This window comes from Chenopodium album, chromosome 15, assembly GCF_948465745.1.
Source record: "Chenopodium album chromosome 15, dcCheAlbu1.1, whole genome shotgun sequence".
In the NCBI taxonomy this organism is placed as follows: Eukaryota; Viridiplantae; Streptophyta; class Magnoliopsida; order Caryophyllales; family Amaranthaceae; genus Chenopodium; species Chenopodium album.
The window spans coordinates 2,484,326-2,506,740 of NC_137848.1; the positions used below are offsets into that span (position 1 = coordinate 2,484,326).

The window sequence follows — 22,415 nt, forward strand, 5'->3', positions numbered from 1 at the left end:
AAAACAACAAGGTGTGGAGAAAGAAGAGGACACAAGATGTGTTGGTCAATTATTTTTCTTTTTTCTTCTTTCTTCTTTTGTACTTTTATTATATGAATTTTTTATTTTTGTTTTAGAGGTGATCATTGGGCGGGTTTGAGCCGGGCCGAGGTCGAAATGATTATGCCATTTCTCAGGCGAAATACTATGTGCCCAAAACCATCCAAACTAATCGAGGACCGGACCAAAAAATTTTAAAAATCGGGTCGGGTCGGAAAATTTTGCCAAAAATCGAACGGGCTCAGTTTGATCTAGTCTATTTTAACTAATTAACTATGGCTTTTTTTTTTAACGGAAAGGTAAACAAGAAGTTAGGATAGTTTCTCTCAATATTATACCCTAACTTATCTAAATATAGAGAAAAAACATTTACTAGTATAAATGAACGGATCAATATCTTTGTGAGCTTGCCAAAAATGGTCCAGAAAAGCAACATAGTCTGTAGTTATATTACCCCTCTCTATAAATGTGGCTCGAATGAATTGAATTGAGATTTCAAAACAACTCCTTAAAGTCTTCCATCAATTCGAACATTGAGCATTTCACTGTAAGATATTAATAATAAGTAAACTATCCCCCTTCTATGATTACCTTTGAAATATTATGGGTCGGCACCAGAAAAAGATTGTTACAAATGGGTCGTAGCTTCTCTTTCGTAATAAGCGGAGTACTCATTCCAACATTAAAGAACGACTATAAACTTATTTCCCGAATGATCTCTTAAAACAATGTCTAAAGCCCTTGAACCATCCTGAACGAAACCATCAAAATTTATATTAATAACACCCAAGTGTTAGAGCGGCTCGACCAAGACAAATTAAACGAATACTCCTAGGGGGAGGACGAGAAGAAAGAGCGAGAGCATGAGCATCCAAAGAGTCGAGACAAGAACTGATTCATAGAAGAGTCATACAACAATGTCTAAAATAAACACAAAATTAGCCAATAATACAACATAAGTTGGATTAGATAATATTCTAATTGGGACAATATAGTATTATGACATGTACAACGAGGAAGAATTATGACATGTACAACGAGGAAGAGATTAAAGAATGTAAACAAACAAATTATTGAATTATTTCTTTTCTGATCATTTTGATACTCAGTTCGTTTAACCTCTCATATCACTCTTAGAAATGTGTGTTTTAAGGTTATGTTGCAAGCAAATGAAAAAGGGGAAAAAATCTAGATATGTTTGTATTGTAATGAGTCCAACTTATTTGAAGGATGTTTTCTTATAAAGTCATCTCAATTCCTTTCACTAAAAAACTTCAAAATATAACTTAAGTTGTTTGCTTTTACGGTTTTACCCTAATTTATAAATAAAAAAAAAAAAAAAAAAAAAAAAAAAAAAAAACGAGCATAATGAGTTATTATTTGCAAATTACTTGCTAAAGAAAAAAAGGGTTGGACAATTATTGGACATATTATTTTTACTAAATTTTTTGTAAACGCTAAGGTGGCTAATGTGCGCGATGCGCGTAGGGGTGTTTATAAAACGGTCCGGTCTTCGGGTATAGAAATTTATCTTTTGGTTTTCAGTCCAGTCCAAAATCCTATAAAAGCCAGTCTTGGACGAATTGATTTTTTGCTTAAAATTATGCATGAAACCTTAAACAATGGCTAAGATTATCCTTAATAAGTTTAGAAAACTTAAATTGTATGAGGTTTTTTGAAATAAATATACAAAAGAAAACGCTAAAATATAGTTTATCCTTTACCATTTTCGAGTTTTTCATAAAATTATTAAAAATTCAGATTTTTTTTAAACTGGTTCAGACCAGGTTTTGGACCGATTCTTTCGGTCCGGGTTCGATCTCAGCTTAATCGGTGTGGTTTTCGGTTCTTGAAATTCTAATTTTCGATCCGGTCTGGTATGGTCGTGGACCAATGAACAACCCTAGATGTGCATGCCATAACTAGCCATGCATATCCAGGAAACTATTTCGATTTGGCCTTACGCCATAAATTTACAGTTGTTAGTTAACAATATTAAGGAAATATATGTAAACAAATATATTTAGGGGTATGAATGTTCGAACACTATTTTTAAGAATTCAAAAAGAGAGTTGTTATCATTAAACAAATAAGTAAACAAACTTTATTTTGGGCATAAATGTCCGTACACTATTCACAGAGTTTACTTGAGCTTTTTAAAATGTAGGGATTAAAAAGACGAAACGAGGGATTGATATGTTTATTTATAACCATACCTAAAGTAATAAGTACTGAGATCAAATCACTATTATCCTTGTGTCAACTTCTTGCAAATAAAAATTCCCGTCAAAATTATTAGTGACATTATCATCCTATTCTTATCTTATCAGTATAAAACTTGGACATGGTAGAGTGATTGACATTATTCCCCTATAGACTTTTAGTACTAAATCAGTTGACTAAATACACAATGGCCTACAAAGTACCTAAAAAAAGGCTGGTCCTCGATCATTTTTGATGATTAAATCAGTATGCAATCATTTCAATGCAGAGGATATCAGAGAGAATTTCAGAGAATTTAGAGAAGAAGAGAGATGATTGTATTAGATTGCTTGAGGAAGAGAAAATACAGCTTACACCCTTATAGCATGATCTTAGAGAATCTAATAACAAACTTAGGACAGCTCATCATACAATGAACCTAAGAAACGGTTAGAAATAGGAAAGCAACAAAATAACAAAACAGAATTTATTCCTTGAGCCTATGACCTGGCAGCTGATTGTGTTAATATTCTCATTACTCCCCCTCAAGCTGGTGAGTGAGAGTTTAAAGCTCCCAGCTTGGAGACATGAGAATTGTGGAGCTTGACAGGAAGCACTTTTGTAAGAATGTCTGCAACCTGATCAGAAGATGCAACCTTGACAGGCTTGGTAGTACCATTTTGAACTTGGTCACGCACATAATGACAATCAATTTCTACATGTTTAGTACGCTCATGTAAAACTGGATTGCACTAGTGGAAAAATAGCTATCCGTAATGGGCAAAAAAAGCCTATCTGTAACGGGCAGCGGGCGTTACGTATGCCACCGTTACGGATAGCTAGTGTTATTTGTAACGGGCAGTGTCCGTTACGAATAACGGGTTACTCGTAACGGGCATTTTCAAGTGCCCGTTACGAATAACCCGTTATCCGTAACGGACATTTCAAGTGCCTGTTACGAATAACCCGTTATTTGTAACGGGCATTTCATGTGCCTGTTACGAATAACCCGTTATTTGTAACGGGAATTTCAACTGCCCGTTACAAATAACCTCGTTATCTGTAACGGACATGATATCTGCCCGTTACAAATAGTGTGTACCCCAATTTTAAAAAAAAAAATCCAGCACATGTTGTGCTAGATTAGCTGGCTTGCATAAAAATTATAGCACAATTATTTTATTAATTAATTGAGATAAAAAAAGTACTTCATATTTATACAATCAACAAAAAAAATACATTTATTATCGCCTAAATAATTAAAACTAAAAATCTTCTGCTTCATTGATTCTTCTTAGTCCAAAGCTATTTAACTTTTCAATGATCTTGTTAGTCCAAACCTCCTGCTTCATTGATTCTTCTTAGTCCAAAGCTATTTAACTTCTTAGTCCAAAGCTATTGCTACATCAGTTCAAGCTCTTGCTGAAGGCTCTGTACTTGATCTGCAACATCGAATAATATATTGGCCTCTTGAATCAATATAGAACCAATCCACTGGACAGCTGATGCAACAATGGATTCTTCCATGGTTGTGAGCTTTGGTGTTTACCTTAGTTCTCCTGTTGATTTCACAGAAATGAATCAATATTAAAGATAGTCAATTCTAACTTACAACTTTTAAGGTGCTCCTAATTATCAAAGCTTTGTTAATGGCGGAGATTTCAGCTTTTGGATCATGCATAGCATTTTTCTTGATAATATTCATACTATTACCAATAAAGAGGACTAATAGATAGTTCCCTTTGAAGGAGTTATGTCTTCGTCGTGTGCAATTACTAGATATATAATTGGATCAAATTATGGAGATAATTAAGTCCGGACATTTGGGTCGTCGTTTTGCCATAGCTAGAGGTACTTACGATCTTTGGACTAGTAAAATAGGCCAAAGCCCGATTGGACGGATCCTATAAGGTCACACAAAGGGGCTAGATCGAGCATTAGAGGACGAGGCCCATCATGGGCCTCATCTCTCTAGGTGGCCGGCCATGTAGGGGCTTTGAGAGGCTATTGGGCTTCGTGCCCTAGTCTAATTATAATGAGATTATAAATAGACTAGGTGCCTAGGTTTGCAGGTAAGGCATTAACTGATCAATTAGATCAAACCCTAATTAGCAAACACGAAACCAACCCCCTCTCATACTCCCTCTCTCACGGCTCTCTCCTCCTCCTGGCGCACGGTGGTGTCTCGTGGTGGTGGTGGTTCGTGCGGTGGTCGGTTGTCCGAAAAGGTGGTGATCGCGGTTTTCCTCAATCACTCGACCAATCTAGTATTGGTGGACGGCTCGTTCGAATCTCGTGGACTAAGTAGAGGAGCAACACTTGGGGCTCTATTCTCTCCCTGATTTGCCTGTCGAATAGCTTCGTGGAATTCACGCTTCAAAGGTATGATTATGTGTCTTGTGTGTTATGCATGCGATTCTTGGGATTAGGTACTTTATTGAATATGATTCATGTATGTTATTTCCGCTGCGTAGTACCTATAGAACCCTACAGTGGTATCAGTGAGCCTCTTGCATTAACGCGCTAGATCATAATAATACGATTATTTGATGTCCACGTTAATTTTATAATCAATTAAGAGGGAGAAATTAATTTAATTATGGTTCAATTATTATATTTAATGTGATTAAACTTTTGGAATCGGTTAAATATGATTTAATTATGCTCAAATAGCCATAAAGAGGACCGAATTATGCCTAATATTTTCGAAAATTTCGAAAACCCTAACCCTATATTTCGAAAATTTCAAGCCCTAAAATATGATTTTTGTGCTTGACTTTGGTTTTATTCGATTTGTTTTATGTTTCATAATTTTAATTGGTTTGATTCATGCATAAAAATGTTTTATGTATGATCATAGATTTAATTTTAAACGTTAAAATTAAATTGAGATTAATTTTATGATGAACCCTATTTTAAAATTGAATATGATTTAATTTTAATCTTATGGACTAATTTAATTTAATTAGGATAAATGTTATTTTAATTAAATTAAAACACAAAAAAAAAAAAAATTATTTTGGCCGGCAACCGCGGCTGGGTGGCGCAGCCACGGCGGCTGCCGACCAGGTGGCGTCCAAGAGGGAGGGGAAGGGAGGGCGGTGGTCTAGGGTGGCTGTGGCAGCAGCGTGCAACCGTTGCACGGCTGCTGCCGCGGCGCCAGCTGGGTGCTGCTGCTGCCTTGCGCAGCAGTGGCTACTGCAAAGCAGCCAGCCACCGTGGCTAGCCTCGGCTGGCCACGCACGGTGGCCGGCGTTGTGGTGGTTGCGGAAATTAAAAAAAAAAAAAATTCTGTTTTAAAAATTTATTTCAGGATAATTACGAATTATTTTGGGATAAAATTGGTTTCATTTTGGATAAGTTAAAATATTTTCAAAATATGATCTTTTATTTTAAAAGATAAAGTTGGTTTTATTTGGATAAAATCTTTTGTTTTAGGATAAAATCAAATATTCAAAAGTTGTTATATTTGATATTATCCATATTTAGTTTGTTATTTTGATAATTATCCTAAATTAAAGTGGTTAATTAAGGATAAGATTGATGAGGATATTCTGAGCATATTCCAAAAGGATAATAATTGATTTAAATAATGTGATTATCCCATAATTAGATTAGGATGTAATTGATTTTAAAATTATTTGATTGGCTAGTAATTAGGATAGAATCTCCTAAATTAGGATAATCATGGAAGATTAAATATGATTTTATCTTTCTAGATTAAAATATGATTTGATTCTATCTCATGACTAAATTAAATATATGATATTTTATAAACAGTCATGAATAATATATGATATTATCTAATTATGATTAAAATATGTAAGATATTTTAGGAAATGCGTTGTCTTTATTATGATCATCAGATGTTATAGTTTAGACAAGCATGTTGAGTGATTTATTATATGGCACTTTTCTAATATATGATATTATGTTGCTATATATAGACTAGTATGGCCCATAGATTCTTAAATACGATCTGCGTATCGTGATGTATTTTTGTAATCTAAATACGGTCTGCGTACCGTTGAGTATTTTCATAACTTTTATTTAATGTAAATAGAATAGTTATTTAAATGGTGTTAGCCCAAAAGAAGCCCATGAAGTGAAGGCCCAAAGGAGCAAGGTGGATGAAGATCCATGATGGTTCAAGTGGGAGCATTTTTCATTTCTAGTTTTTTCTTAGGACTAAGGGGCCATACAATGTCATGTTTTATTGCATTAGTAGATTATGCATGTTTTAGGTTTATTTATGTTGTTTGATGATGCGCTAAAGTTCACTATATAATCACAGCATAATAAATCTAGATCCCAGCAATATTGATGCAGCTTTTCCAATTAAAAACCCGACGAAAACCTTGATCGTTTGTGATGGGTCAGCTCTCAGCAGAGCATCATAATATATCTTGGGGAAGTGGGGGTAGAACTGCATAACTACACTTTTAATTGGTTATATTCAACAAGGTTACCTAAATCGTTTAGAACCTTGAAGCTAAGAGTAATAATTAAACATGCGATGGTTAATTATTCAACCAAGAATTACAAGAGTTGTAATCAGTAAAGAGTTTACTCACCTTGAAAATGTAATGGTTGATGCGGGGAATCACTCTGGTTAATTATTGCACAAATAAAGGATCTTGGAATCACTTAAAATTCAATTGGGATCATTTAATTATTGAATAAAGTGTTTTAAAGTTACCAAATGAATATGTTTTTATGGTACTTTAATTTATTAAACATAATTATTAAACTTTGCCTTATTTTGACATAGATGAGTAGCCGTAATAACAATGACAACAGCGTTTACAATTTGCGACCATTCCTTGAGAAGGATAGGTTGACAGGGGAAAACTTTTCCAACTGGGAAAGAATGCTAAGACTTGTTCTGAAATCTGAAGGTAAGGAGGATATCATTGATACCCCATTACCAGGACCTCTGCCAGAAAATCCAACTGCGGCAGATATCAAGAAGCACAAGGAAGCTCATGATAGAGCTATGCCTATCACTTGCTTAATGATTGCTACTATGGAACCTAGTCTTCAAAAGCGTTTTGAGGACCTGGATGCCTATTCAATCATGGAAGAGCTCAAAGTTTTGTTTAAGAAACAAGCTAGAGTTGAAAGGTATGAGCTTCATCGTGAGATTATGGATTGTAGAATGGAGAAGGGTGCCACAGTTCATGATCATGTTTTCAAAATGATCGGCCTAATTCAAAGTATGGAGAAACTGGGGTACCCAATTAGTGATGATTTGGCAACATACATCATTCTCCATTCACTTCCAGAAAGTTTCAACCAGTTTATCATGAATTTTAACATGACTGCAAATGCAAAGACTATGAGTCAATTGCATGCAATGCTGGTTAGTGCTGAGAAACAAATCCCTAAGGAACCTAAGAAGGAAGTTCTTATGATCCAAAAGGGAAAGGGGTTCAAGAAGAAGGGGCAAAAGGCTAGTACCAAGAGCAAGGGCAAGCAAGTTGCCAAGGCTCCTGAAAAGCCTAAGGCGAATCCAAAACCCAAAGTTGCAAGTGAGAGTGAATGCTTTTACTGCAAGAAGAAGGGGCATTGGAAACGAAATTGCCAGAAATACCTTGATTTCCTCAAGAAGAAGAATGGAGCATCAACCTCAGGTATTATGTTATAAACATTTTAACCTTCACTAAGGTATGTGATACCAAGTTGCAGTGCTTAACATTATGATGTTGCACAGGAACTGCAAGCAAGTGAAGCTAGCATGGAGATGGAGCTTGAAGGTGCACTAGAAGTATTTGAGTGGCCAGAGATAGCTTCATAGTTTTAATTTCTGATTAGTTTATCATGACATTTAGAACTATTTCCAGTTTTTGATGAGACAATATTTCGGTTTTCTTGTTTTGAATACTGATTTGTTTTACTTGGCTTGGACAAATGTTGATCCATGACCAAGGTAATAAATTGTTTTCATTTTGCTAGATATGAGTTAATTTTATTTATGACATTGATATATGTAGATCACAAAAGTAAATTTAGATGATTCAAAGCAAACATACTTATAACAAAGTAAAGTTAGGTCACATAAACCATTTGCACATCCAAAGTTATGGATGGACTCTTACTCTTATATGATTATGAATCACTTAAGAATTAGAAGTCATACTTGATAAGTTATAATGACCAAGCTACTTTTTAGTTGAAAGGGTAAAAGAGCTAAAATGACGTTTTAGAACACAAACATATGATGTGTGTGTACCATAAGTTCAAGATATAGCAAAAAGATTAAACTATTTCATTGCTTTTATTAACGATTTAAGTAAATATGTCGATACTTACTTAATGAAATAAAAGTTGGAATCATTGAAATGTTCAAAATTCCAAAAATGAAATGTAAAATCAAGTTTGAGATAAACAATTTAGCACCACAATATGATTGTTGTGATAAATGTTTAACTCAAAACAAATGATCATCTAAAGGAATTGTTGAATTTGTTCACAATCCAGGAACATTACAATTAAATTGTATGTATAAAATAGGAATCAAACTTTGCTTGCCATGGTTCGATCCAAGATTTAATGATTTACAAATATCGTTTTGAGGATATGCATTAGAACAACAACAATTGCGAATATACTAAATAGAAACTTAACCAAAGCAATAGAAAGGATGGAAATGTTCCAAAATAATCTTTTCTAAACAGAATTGAGGGAATATGAAATCTATGTAAAATGTTTACAAAGATGACATCATAAACCCTAAATCAGAGGTATTATTCCTACAATCGCGTAAAAACAAAATGTTTGTTGCTCGCGATAGTGTCTTTATAGAAAGAAATGTCTTCCTACAAAGCCAAGTGGGAGTAAAGTTAGATCTCGAGACGAGCAACAAAGGGATGTAGATAACACTACATCAGAGACGAATGCGCATGAAATCAGCTAATTTGAACAAACATGTGTCGAAGCAAGCTAATTCAACTAGCGAGACTTCTATCGTCCTACTAGAATGAAATGCTTCAATGAGTTGAAGAGAATAATTCTATTGTCGCTCACACCTATCGTAGGTTACTTAGGATCGAAACAAACAGTTTGTTGGAATTCTAGTAAAAGGTGGATTCTAAAATTTTCTTATTGGAATGGTTGGAATCCATACCTACAAGCAAGCTTTGGACAAGTGCCAACTCAGGAAGTAGCTTGAAGCCAAGAAATCCAGAATGGACTCCATGTCTGTAAAGATATGCTAGTCCATGATAGTCTTACAAATAGGGTTAAACCTATTAGTCGTATTCGGATTATTTCTAGTTATGGAAATCAAAATCACCTTCATGAAATGTTCTTGATGGATGGGATGTATATGATACAACCTAAGATTTGAAATCCAGGAATTCCTAGAATGTTTTGCAAACTTCAAAAGTTCATTCATGGATTGAAGTAAGCATTAGGGAGTTGGAATATTCATTAGGAAATCAAACAGTTTGGTTACCTTGGAAGAATGGAAAAGAAATCTTGTAGAGACAAGAAGTTTAGTGGGAGCAATTGGTCTTCTTAGTCTAGTATGTAGTTAACATATATTTCATATGAAATGATATATCAATGCTTGAATAAGTCAAGCAATGGTAAGAAAGATTGTTTCTATATGGGAGACTTAGGAGATGTTGGATACATATTGGGAATCAAAATCCACAAAGTGAATCTTGAAGGATAACTGGACCCAATCAAGAGACTTATGTTGATAAAGTTCTTGACAAGTTCAAGATGAAAGGTTCTAAGAAAGGATCTCTTCCCATGTCTCATGGTTATACACTCAGTAAAACTCAGTGCTTTAAAAGCTAGTAGAGTTGAGTTGTAAAGGTAATATACCTTATGCTTTTGCAAAAGGGTCCATTACATGTACCATGAAACATACAAAGCAAGTTGTTACATATGACTTGTACATGTGTAGCAAGTTTCAAGCAAATATAGAATAAGCATACGGAAAGTTACCAAGAACAAATCCTTGAGTACTTGAGAAGCACTAAAGGAATTTGTCTAGTTTATGGTGTTAAAGGTAAACAAGTTGTCAAAAGTTTTACGAATGCGAGTTCTCTCCAAACAGGCAAGATGACTCTAGATTTTGATCTAGACGCACAATTTTGTCAATATGGAGAAATACAGTGAGCTTGAAAAGTTCAAAGCAGAGCACTATTGCATGCTCAATGTCAGAATATGTGTATTAAACTATAGTCGGATAGTTTTAGAGGAAGTTTGGATTGAAATGTAATATGACTAAAGGGTCACCTTTTCCCAAGAACAAAGGAGCCAGGGTCACATCACAAATCCAAACAAATGGATATAAGATATCGCCTCAGTTATGAGATCATTGACCAGCGGAAGATCACGTTCTGCGAAGTTTTATTATGAGTGAGAAATCACTAAACCCCTTCCATAGACAAAGGTATGAAAGTCATATTAAAGTCTTGGATTGAAGCAAATTATGTATTTTAAGTTGTGTATGTTTGTGGAAACATATTACATGAGAAAATACATCAATTTGCAGAATTATGTTTAAAATAGAAATTATTATTTCTCTTATTTAATTATGGTTTTGAAATTAAATAAAATGTTCAAAATAATTATGGATTGATGGGCTCATGAGGTTATCTATCAGATAGAGACCTGGTGTATGAAACTCCACAGGTGAACAAAATCCGTATATTATTTAAGTTCCTAGTTCGAAATCATTAAAGTGGACATAAATGATTTCAATAAATGGACTAGCATGTAAGATTGATTGGATAGCTCGGTTTCATGGGCTATAGGGGCATAGTGATGCTCGATCAATCACTTGGATATGCATGAATGATGCATGATTGAACTATTGACCTACTTTGAAGTTCAAGTATAGAGCTTCCGTATATATTAGTGGATTCCTTTGACATGAGTGGAACATTGATTTCATTCAATGGATGTTATAACTGTGGTACATTCAAACGTCTACCCGTAACTGGAGATTATAAAGGATGTTTCCCGGTCATTTCAGAAGTTGAGTGGGAGGCTTGTTGCCACAAGATTGGATAGAGTCTACCTATTAAATTAGGAAATGTGTCATGGCCGCTTGAAGAGGGAGAATTCAGGAAAAACGTGGCCGCGTTCAAATGCATTACTCAGTAATCATTTGGTTTTGTAATTCTAACTCAGATTTCAAGAAATGATTTGTAGATTAATATGATCTCGACATGTGATGCAATCATATTATCAAATCGACATATACATTGACTTAAGGAATTTGAACATTGCACCCTTGTCTCAGACAAGTGGGAGATTGAAGGAGTTATGTCTTCGTCGTGTGCAATTACTAGATATATAATTGGATCAAATTATGGAGATAATTAAGTCCGGACATTTGGGTCGTCGTTTTGCCATAGCTAGAGGTACTTACGATCTTTGGACTAGTAAAATAGGCCAAAGCCCGATTGGACGGATCCTATAAGGTCACACAAATGGGCTAGATCGAGCATTAGAGGACGAGGCCCATCATGGGCCTCATCTCTCTAGGTGGCCGGCCATGTAGGGGCTTTGAGAGGCTATTGGGCTTCGTGCCCTAGTCTAATTATAATGAGATTATAAATAGACTAGGTGCCTAGGTTTGCAGGTAAGGCATTAACTGATCAATTAGATCAAACCCTAATTAGCAAACACGAAACCAACCCCCTCTCATACTCCCTCTCTCACGGCTCTCTCCTCCTCCTGGCGCACGGTGGTGTCTCGTGGTGGTGGTGGTTCGTGCGGTGGTCGGTTGTCCGAAAAGGTGGTGATCGCGGTTTTCCTCAATCACTCGACCAATCTAGTATTGGTGGACGGCTCGTTCGAATCTCGTGGACTAAGTAGAGGAGCAACACTTGGGGCTCTATTCTCTCCCTGATTTGCCTGTCGAATAGCTTCGTGGAATTCACGCTTCAAAGGTATGATTATGTGTCTTGTGTGTTATGCATGCGATTCTTGGGATTAGGTACTTTATTGAATATGATTCATGTATGTTATTTCCGCTGCGTAGTACCTATAGAACCCTACACCCTTATAGCATGAGTTACTGGTTAGTACAGACTTTAGAAGTTGTTACAAAGACCAAGACAAATAACATCAGAAATTTCATTAGACAATTACCAAAACTAGCATCCAATTGAAACAATAAGATAGTGCCATCAACTTTGGAGTGAGACTCCACAACCAGTGAATAATATACAATAAATAATCATAAACAGCAACAACGAACCAAGCCACCAGGGTATATTATACAATAAACAACAAATGTGTGTTTAAATAAATTGTAAAAATATGAAGAAAATTGATAGACATGGAATCTACAAGAATGACAACCTCAAAGAAAATTTAGCTCTAAGCCTAAATCAATGTAATAAAAGCACAACTGCATAAATCTACAAGCAGTGATGTGAGATAAGCACAACTGCACAAATCTACAAGCTGTGCTAGGTTAGAAATCATTGAAGCAATGACTGTCCTTATCATAGTTGACAGGGTATTAGCTCTAAGCCTAAATCAATGTAATAAAAGCAAATCACAGCCGCAAATGGATAATTTAGTTGATAACCAATCACAGAAGTAATAGAGGCCAATTCACGATCACCAAATAATAAAGTATTGTCAATGATACCTCACGTCAGTTTCACAATCTAATTCTTCCAGGGCATGCATCGCAATAGTTGTTGTTCATTTCTGCATGAGTAGACAAGAAATGCTCTCCAAGATTCCCTTAAATGAGCGAATAAATTAAATTTGATCAGAATGTCATAAACTTCCATTCATCACCCAGTTTGAGAACGTAGCTTTCACAGCACACTACATTACTAACTCAAAAAAAATAGAAACAAATAGATAATAGAAACACATCTTATGAGCACATATTGATTGATATAGGTGAAATCAGGAGAAAAGAAAATCAAGAAACCAAGTTTTTACAGAGTACACTAGTAATCTGCAAAGGCTGAAGGAGAAATCCCTCACATACTGATGGGTTTTTCAACAAATACCTAAGACTTTTAGCTAGTACTTTAGTCCCTGGACGTCCCACGGGATGGAGGAGGCCTGTAAAATTTTGCTCAACTAAATTTTTTATGAGGATATATTACTAAATAATGGAATATTCTAATTCAATGTCCAAATTCCAATTATCTTGTAAAACTAAATGAGAAAATTACAGCATACCTCAATTTTTGTAATCTACCAAAATTTGAAACATAATCCAAATTCAACGCACAATATTGGACAGGCGGCTTAAAATCAGATCAAGTTCTCAAAATAATTCCTCAAAAACTCAATGCTTCCACAAAAAATGCAAATATCATAGCAAATCAACGCAACAAACACAAATAACAACCAAATTTGAACCCTAATTAACAGATCTACCAAATTAATTGAAGAAAAATTTAGAAAATAATAGTAATTATACCTGAGCAGCCTTGTAGGCGGTGAGAGTACTCTCAGCGGCTTATTTCCTCTCAGTACCAGTCTTAGACTCAGCAAAAGACCTATGATTATCTCCCTTCATCTTCAAATAAAAAACCTTAGAATCACCATTACTAGCAGTAGGAACAAGCTACAAAAAAAAAATACCGTCACAAATATCAGATAACTCCTTCTCAATGCGAGATCTGTAATCACGATTAACAAAGACAAGAAAAATCATTGGACTCGGGAAAAAAGGTAACCAAAAAAATACAATTGAAGAAAAGAGTATACGAATTTATCAGAAAAAGCATATTAATTTACAAGGAAGTCAATTAACAATAAAATTTCACATTAATTTCACCCGGGTAGTGAGAAGGCAGAGAAGAAACGAATTTAGTTTGAAATTATCAAACTCCATTAATAGAACCGTCATTTTTACCATCTTGGTTATCACAATCAACACTACTCCAATCCTCATAATTCAACAAATCAACTCAGATCTTCAAGATCCAACAAAATTTGTTAAAAATTGAAAAAAACTTCACAAAATCCAAATAATGTAAGCTAAAAACAATATAATTCAAAAAGATAATTAAAAATATCATACCAGAGAAGAAGAAAAGAAATTATTCTCGTCGTTATTCCGGATCTCTAACATAACCGCTTTGAATTCCTTAGCAAAACGGAGGAAGGAGATTGAATGAGGAGAGAGAGAGAGCGAGATAAGAGAGAACTGAGATGAGAGAGAAAGTAAAAGTTTGACGGCTATTATTGAAACCCTGATAGTCCAATGTAATGGGCTTACTCCTTACAAGTCTATTTGTATCGGGCAATTTTTTGCCGGATACAATTACATGATTATTCATAACGGGCTACATTTGCCCGTTACGAGTAATGTTTATTCGTAACGGACATTATTTTGTCCGTTACGAATAACTATTATTTGTAACGATCAGATACATTGCCCGTTACGAATAATCTTTTCGTAACGGATTTTGCTATGCCCGTTACAAATGAGGTGTTACAAATAAAGTTTTTTCCACTAGTGTTGGCTGCAATTGCTAAAGCAGCTTGATTATCACACTTAAGGATAGCAAGAGGAAGTTTCTTTAGACCCAGATCCTTGAGTAAAGCAGTTAACCAAGTAACTTCACATGTTGTCAAGGCCATAGCCCTGTATTCTGCTTCAGCAGATGATCTAGCAGTCACAGCCTGCTTCTTGACCTTCCAAGAAATTGGAGAATCACCAAAGAAGATGCAATAACCAGTAGTTGATCTCCTAGAGAAAGGGCATCCAGCCCAGTCACTGTCACAGTAGGCAGTTAGAGTAGCAGCAGAGCTTGAAGCTAGAAGAATGCCTCTAGAAGTTGTACCCACAAGATATCTGAGCAGTCTTTTTGCAGCCTGCATGTGAACTGTAGTGGGATGCTGCATAAACTGAGTCATAATGCGAACAGAATAGGCTATATTAGGCCTTGTTATAGTAAGATAAATCATTTTGCCAATCAACCTCTGATATGAGCTAGGATCATGAAGAGGATCACCCTTGTCTGGGTTAATTTAGTGTGACTGTCCATATGTAACAGCAAGGGCTTAGAATTAGACATGCCAAATTCTTTCAGAATATCAGTTGTGTACTTCTTTTGAGATAGAAAGAAACCAGCATTGGTTCTGTCAATTTCTATCCCTAGAAAGTATCTTACTGGCCCCAGATCCTTCATGTGAAATGCAGCAGATAACATTGATTTGAGACCCTCAATTTCAGTGAGAGCATTGCCACAAATGAGCAAATCATCAACATAAACCAGAATTAATGTAATAGCAGTGTCAGTGACTTTATAGAACAGATTGTAATCTGATTTGGATTAAGTGAAGCTCATCTGTAAAAGGGTGTGAGAAAGCTTGTGAAACCATTGTCTAGGTGCCTGCTTTAGGCCATACAAAGCCTTCTTGAGCTTGCAAACCAGAGAGGCATTGGCAGCAGGAATCTGAGTGGGATTGTCAGTTTGAAGAATTCTGCAACCCAAACTAGTATAACCCTTAGGAAGCTTCATATAAACATTTTCAAAAAGATCACCATGGAGAAAAGCATTGGTGACATCCATTTGGACAACATGCCATTGTTCTTTTGCAGCCATGGCAAGTAAAGTCCTTACAGTTGTCATTTTGGCAACTGGTGCAAAAGTGTCAGAATAATCCACACCAAGCTGTTGTCTGCAGCCAAGGATGACAAGTCTAGATTTGTGCCTCTTAATTGTACCATCTGGGTTATACTTGGTTTTGTATAACCATTTGCAGCCAATGGCTGTTTTACCAGGGGGCAGCTGTGTGATTTCCCATGTATCATTTTTCTCTAGAGCATCTAACTCTGTGTTCATTGCTGTAACCCAATGTGAGTGTTGCACAACATCTTTGAAGTGAATAGGATCACTCTCTTTTGCTATAACAGACAAAAAACAGTTAAATTCATGTTTCACTTTAGTCTCAGCAAAGTTGGATATGTGAGTGGTTTTATCAGGCATTACAAAATCTTTGTGCCATATAGGAGTAGTGTGAGGTCTTGTAGATTTTTTGACAGGTGGTGGGGAAGGAGTAGAAACAGATGAGGGTGTAGCAGGAAGTGTTTGAGGTGTGATTGGTGAAGAAACAGATTGAGAGGGGCTAGGTGAGTGTAGTGGAGTTTGGGAAGGTGAGTGTAATGGAGTATGAGTAGGTGATTGCAGCTCATCATCATCAGAAATATCATCAGCAACAATTATATCATCAGTGATATTTGTCATAACAGGAGTAGGAATGGGCTGCATATAGGATTTGTGAGAGTTTTTGTGAAAAGGAAAAATATGTTCTTGAAACTGAACATCTCTTGAGACAAAATATTGTTTGGTTATCAGATTTTGAAGCCTGTAACCCTTTTGAGTAGCAGGGTACCCCAAGAAAATGCAAGGAACACCCCTTGCATCAAATTTGTCATTGACATGATCAGGATTAGAGGCAAAAGCAAGGCAACCAAATACTCTTAGGTGACTGTAGTCAGGTGACTTGAGATACAGACACTCATATGGTGTTTTATTGCCAAGAACAGGTGAGGGAATTCTGTTGATGAGATGTACTGCAGTGAGGACACATTCACCCCAGTATGACAGAGGCAAGCCAGCGAAATCTCAAGGCCCTTGATACTTCTAGCACATGTTTGTGCTTTCTCTCAACCCTTGCATTTTGTTGAGGTCTTTTTACACATGATGTTTGATGGATAATCCCTAATTTGTCAAAAAATTTCTGACAGGGGCCATCATGGAATTCCAAGGCATTATCAGATCTGAGTATCTTGATAGATTTCCCAAAGTGATTCTGAGCATAGTTGGAGAATGAAACAAGTGTATTCAGGGACTCAGACTTGAATTGAAGCAAATAGACCCATGTGTATCTGCTGTGATCATCAACTATTGTCAGAAAATTTCTGTATTTGCCCTTGGTGCTGATCTTATAAGGTCCCCAAATATCCATATGAATCAGATCAAAAATAGAATCTGCATGAGAATCACTAAGAGTATAAGGGAGCTTAGTGAATTTTGCCATAGGACAAGAGATGCACACTTTGAGTTCTTGAGCTGTGTAAGGCTTAACACAAGGAATATGCTTCAATTTTGCAAGAGAAGGATGACCTAATCTGTTGTGCCATAAAGAAAGAGAATCTTCTACAAGTTTTACAGATTTCAGAGCACTCATTTCATTTTTACAGATAGTGTTCTGACCTTGAATATTTGTCAAGGAATTGACAAGATAATATAAGCCATTTCTCATTTCACCCCTTCCTTTGACACACTTAGTGTGATTATCAATAATCACACAGTGTGTTGGGTAGAATTAAACTTGACACTGATTATTTGCAATCAGTTTCTGAACAGATAACAAATTATGTTTGAAAGATGGCACACACAGCACATTTGTAAGAGTAAGACCAAGAGCAAGAGATACAGATCCTATATGAGATATAGCATATTTTTCACCAGTGGGAAGGTTGATTTTCTCAGTTGTCAAGCATCTGCTTGACTCATCCAATAAATGCAGGTGAGGGGTCATATGATCTGAAGCCCCAGAGTCTATAATCCACTCATCTGAGCTGACAGACACATTATAGGAGATCATTCCTGAAAAATGATCCAACTCTTCATCTGTCTCAGATCCTTTTGATTGAGATAAGAGTTTTGGCATCAGTTTGTCAATTTGTTCAAGCTGTTGAGGGGTAAACAAAAGACCAGCACCATCAGCACTAGACTGAGCTGCAGCAGCCATTTTAGGACCATTAGATCTGCTAGGTCTAACACCTGGCTTCCATTTTTGCTGAATAACAGCCTTACCTCTATTAGGAGGGGTTGTGCTGTTGTGTTTTGAATGCCAGGAAGGATAGCCAATAACTGTCCAGCAAACTTCACTTCTATGCCCTTTCAAACCACAGGCATTGCATACAGTAGCTCTATCAGATCCAGGAGCTCTGCTGTACATTGCCATAGTGTCATTACCACACTTGTTATGGCTCAGCACTTCTCTCTGAGCTTCTTCCTGCTGCAAGGCAGCAGCAGCTGTTTCAACAGAAGGAAGAGGTGTCTGTAATAATAACTGACCCCTCTGAGCATTATATATGTCATCTAAGCCATTCAAGAATTGAAATAGCTTAGCTTCTTCCCTTTGTGTCTCAATCACACTCAACAGATTCTTAACTTCAGCACTAGGATCAGTAATAACAGGAAGTATGTTCATAGAATCAATTTCTTCCCAAATAGCATTCATGCAAGTGTAATATTCATTTACAGGCATAGATTCTTGTTTTGTATCAAACAAATCTTTGCTAAGCTTATATTTTCTAGAACCATTAGTCAGAGAAAATCGTTTTTCAAGATTCAGCCATATCTCTCTAGCAGAAGTCATGAACATAATTGATTTTTTAACAGTAGGAGAAACATTGTTAGTGATCCAGGCAATTACCATGTCATTGCAGGTGTTCCAGAGCTTAGCTTTGAGCTCATCATCAGCAGGTTTGAGCACTGTTCCCAGTACAAATCCTAGCTTGCGTTTGGATGATAAGTTAATCTCCATAGACCTGCGCCAAGATCTGTAATCAGTAGAGCCCTGAAGCTTGTCTACTTGAACAGATATGGCACTATCATAAGGGTGAAGGAAGAGAGGGTTTATAACATGTCCTGGAAGGAAATACGACCTCCAGCCATTATAGAATAACAAAAGAGAAAAAAAAAAAGAAGCAGAAGATAGAGAAGACAGCAGAAGAACAGAAGAGAAAAAGGAGAAGAAAGAGAAGAAGAAATCAGAATTTTGGATCACAATTATCAGAAGAGCAGAGAAGAATGTTAGCAATCATTGATCGTGTAACTGAAATCCAGCACTGCATTGATTAGCTCTGATACCATGATGATTAAATCAGTATGAAATCATTTCAATGCAGAGGATATCAGAGAGAATTTCAGAGAATTTAGAGAAGAAGAGAGATGATTGTATTAGATTGCTTGAGGAAGAGAAAATACAGCTTACACCCTTATAGCATGAGCTTAGAGAATCTAATAACAAACTTAGGACAGCTAATCATACAATGAACCTAAGAAACGGTTAGAAATAGGAAAGCAACAAAATAACAAAACAGAATTTATTCCTTGAGCCTATGACCTGGCAGCTGATTGTGCTAATATTCTCATTAATTTTCCTAGCAGTTTTATCTTTCTCATCACATTTTATTAGTGATAGTATGAGCTTGAGTCTTTTATAGTTTACTAATACTTTGTTTGTTTTTGGGTTCCTCTTTAATAAAACAAAAACCACTAAACTAATGTTGATATCTCATAAAACAAGTTTTAATTTAAGAAAAATTGACTTTACCAATTACAACTATGGATAACCCTCTTTTAAAAGGTCTTGCTATCGATTAATTCATGCTGGTCTCTATCTTATTACAATCAAGTAAATCGATTGAAAATTGCCATATGTTGAATTTGTAGTGGCTCATTTGAATAAAATTAAACAATCTCTTATATCTCACTTCCTCATCTACATAACTGCGACCACCACATGCACCACAACCATTGATGTACCCAAGCTTCCATGCCACTTACCTTCCTTATCATTACCATCCTTAGTCATTCCCACCTTACAACCCGTGAACCAATCCAAAAATCGTAGTTAAGAGTGGTGATAGACTGGTGATTGCCATAAGGTTCTACAAACACGATGGTTGGTTGGTAGTTTGGGTCGAGGTGTGTGGTGGTTTGGCAGGTAACATGATGGTATAAAAGGATTTTGAATTTAGAAGTAAAATTTTTAAAGAGTTGATCACTAAAAGTCAAAATGTAGCAAACAAAAGTAGAACAATATGTTTAGAGGGAGCCCATATTAATCTATGAGATTAACTGTAATACCCCGTATTTTTAAAAGATATTTTCTAATTAAATTAGTATTTTCTTAAAAGGGTATTTTAGTAATTTATTTTACTATTTGAATTTTGGAGCCAAAATGATATTTAAATTTTGGCGCCAAAAGTATTTTAAAACTCAATTATTATTTTTGGATTTTGGATAAGATTTATTATCCATTTATTTTATTTTAAAACCCGGATTATTTATATATATTTCGGATATTTTAACTAAGCGAAAATTATATTTTAATTAATTTCCTAAATAATAAGCTAGGATTTTTGGATTTTCTAAGTGTAGAAAATCTTATTTTCTTAGTGAATTTATTTAGTGAATAATTGATATTTTCTTAATTAATTATTTTATACAATATATATTATTTACATAATTATTTCCTTAAAACTAGTAAATTAATTCCCTAAATATCTAAAGGGAGGTCCGAAAATATGAGCTTAGGAAAGCCCAAATTTTCGGCCACCATGATGGATTTTTGGGTGATTTATTTTGATAAATTGTATTTTTAATTATCTCCTTAAAATCTCTTATTTTCCTTAATTTTATTTTCCATCTCACAAAGATTTGATCATCTTATCTCCCTATCTTATTTCATCCTTGATTATTCCCCAAGTAATCTCTTTTGCCATATTATTTTTCATGACAACACATTTTCCTTAATTCTTTTATTCTTAATCACCTTAATATTTAACTTTTCATAATTCTTTAACTCTCTTCTCCAAATAATTTCCTTAATACTTTTTACCATAATTCTTCCTACATTCTCCTACCATAATTCTTTCATTCGTGAGCCTATAAATACCCCCTCATACCTCTCATATTCTTCACAACAAAACTCAATTCTCTTCTTCTCTCTTATTCTTCTTCTTTTCTCTAAACCTTTTCATACTTTCTTCTCCTCTTTTTACACAAATCAGCCCGTATACCTTTAAAGCCAGTTTTTGGGCACTTTTGCTCAGTTTTTGGGGTATTGATGTTTCACAAAATATTGTTCCTCTCATAAAATCCTTGAGGTTAGGCTCAAGAATCACCTAATTTGGAGTTATATTGAAGGAGTTATGGCCTCTGCAAGTTCTGCCTATTCTTTCCAACGAAATTCAATCCTCTTTAATTCTATTCCTTTATCTTCTTCATGGTTAGTTTTCTAAAATACAAATACCTGTTTTAAAGTTATAATTTATATTAAAGTATTATTTTAAAGAGTTTTATAGTCTATGCACATTAGATTTGAGTTTATGTTTTGATAACCTTATGGTATGTTATTTGCAAGGTGTATTCGTGATTGAACTGTGAAAGTGCGAAGTATTGATTGATATTCGGAATCAAGGTATGTTTAGGTGGCTAGATACTTTTGAAAGTGATTAGTTTGAATAGAATGTTTCATATGATTTTAATAGTGATTGAATTGAATTGATTTGAGTTATGATTTATGAAATAAAGTATGGTTGGAGGAATTGATTTTAATATTTGTTTTTAATAAAAGGATTTATTTTAAATATCATGTTTTGAATGGTTTGAAATTATTTATTATGTTCAAAGGAATTTGGATTTTTAAGAGTATGTTGGATTGATTTAAAGAGTTTTTAAAAGGGTTTTTGAAAGCTTGAGTGAATTAAATACAAAAGGAATTTTGATTTAAACTATAATAAAGGTTGATTTTATTCAAAGAGGAATTTCATGAGAATTATTGAATTATTATTATAAAAGCTTTACAAGAATGATTATTATATTAATCCCACTATGTGGATTCATTGAAGACTATGGACTTTGTATGACCTAGTCTTTCTCCAAGAATAGCCTTGAAAAGTTGAAATAGTAGGAGACTAGCTTGGGTTTTTGAAAAGAATTGATTTTAATAATCACTATTATTGAGTTATTGGTATTATTTTTGAGTATCTTGAGATCATTGGTTTTTAAAAAGAGAAATTGGTTTTATAAATCATTTCTATTTACTTATTGAGTTATTGGAATTGTTTTGAGATTATTGAAAATTGGTTTTGAATCATGAGTTTTGGAATTATTGGATTAATCATTGGAATTGGTTTTAAAAGCATGTTGGCAAATGAATTTAGTTTACATTATCTTGCACTTATCGTAATTAGCATATTTTGCTAATCTGTATTTCCTATTTTTTTGGTTCGCCCTGTTTACCGTAATGGCAAGCAATGTTAACTATTTTCAGGTGGAGTCATGAATGAACATATAGGAGTCCCGGGATTTGCTTCACCTAGTTTAGGAATGTTGTTCTCGTCTTTATTTTAAGTACTCATAACAATGTAACTATTTTTATAAATGTTAATAAAATAAAGAGTATTGATGTTTCCG

General features: G+C 34.9%; 1 protein-coding gene across 1 annotated transcript; it reads right to left on the bottom strand.

Annotated features, from left to right (window-relative positions):
• Window positions 1-17,523: 17,523 nt before the first annotated feature.
• LOC145583468 (uncharacterized) lies at window positions 17,524-19,806 on the bottom strand. Its single transcript, XM_081640701.1, has 2 exons — window positions 19,779-19,806; window positions 17,524-18,857 (listed from the first exon to the last, which is right to left on the bottom strand). Exons 1-2 carry the CDS (start codon window positions 19,804-19,806, stop codon window positions 17,524-17,526), a joined length of 1,362 nt encoding a protein of 453 aa, XP_081496827.1.
• Between the last annotated feature and the right edge of the window lie 2,609 nt (window positions 19,807-22,415).

Bases quoted from the DNA above. Each gene is read 5' to 3' on its own strand.
- LOC145583468 (XM_081640701.1), bottom strand. From the start codon at position 19,806: ATGACTAAGGATGGTAATGATAAGGAAG. The intron at 18,858-19,778 runs GTAAGTGGCATG...ATTTCCTTCCAG, and splicing joins GGATGGTAATGATAAGGAAG to GACATGTTATAAACCCTCTC.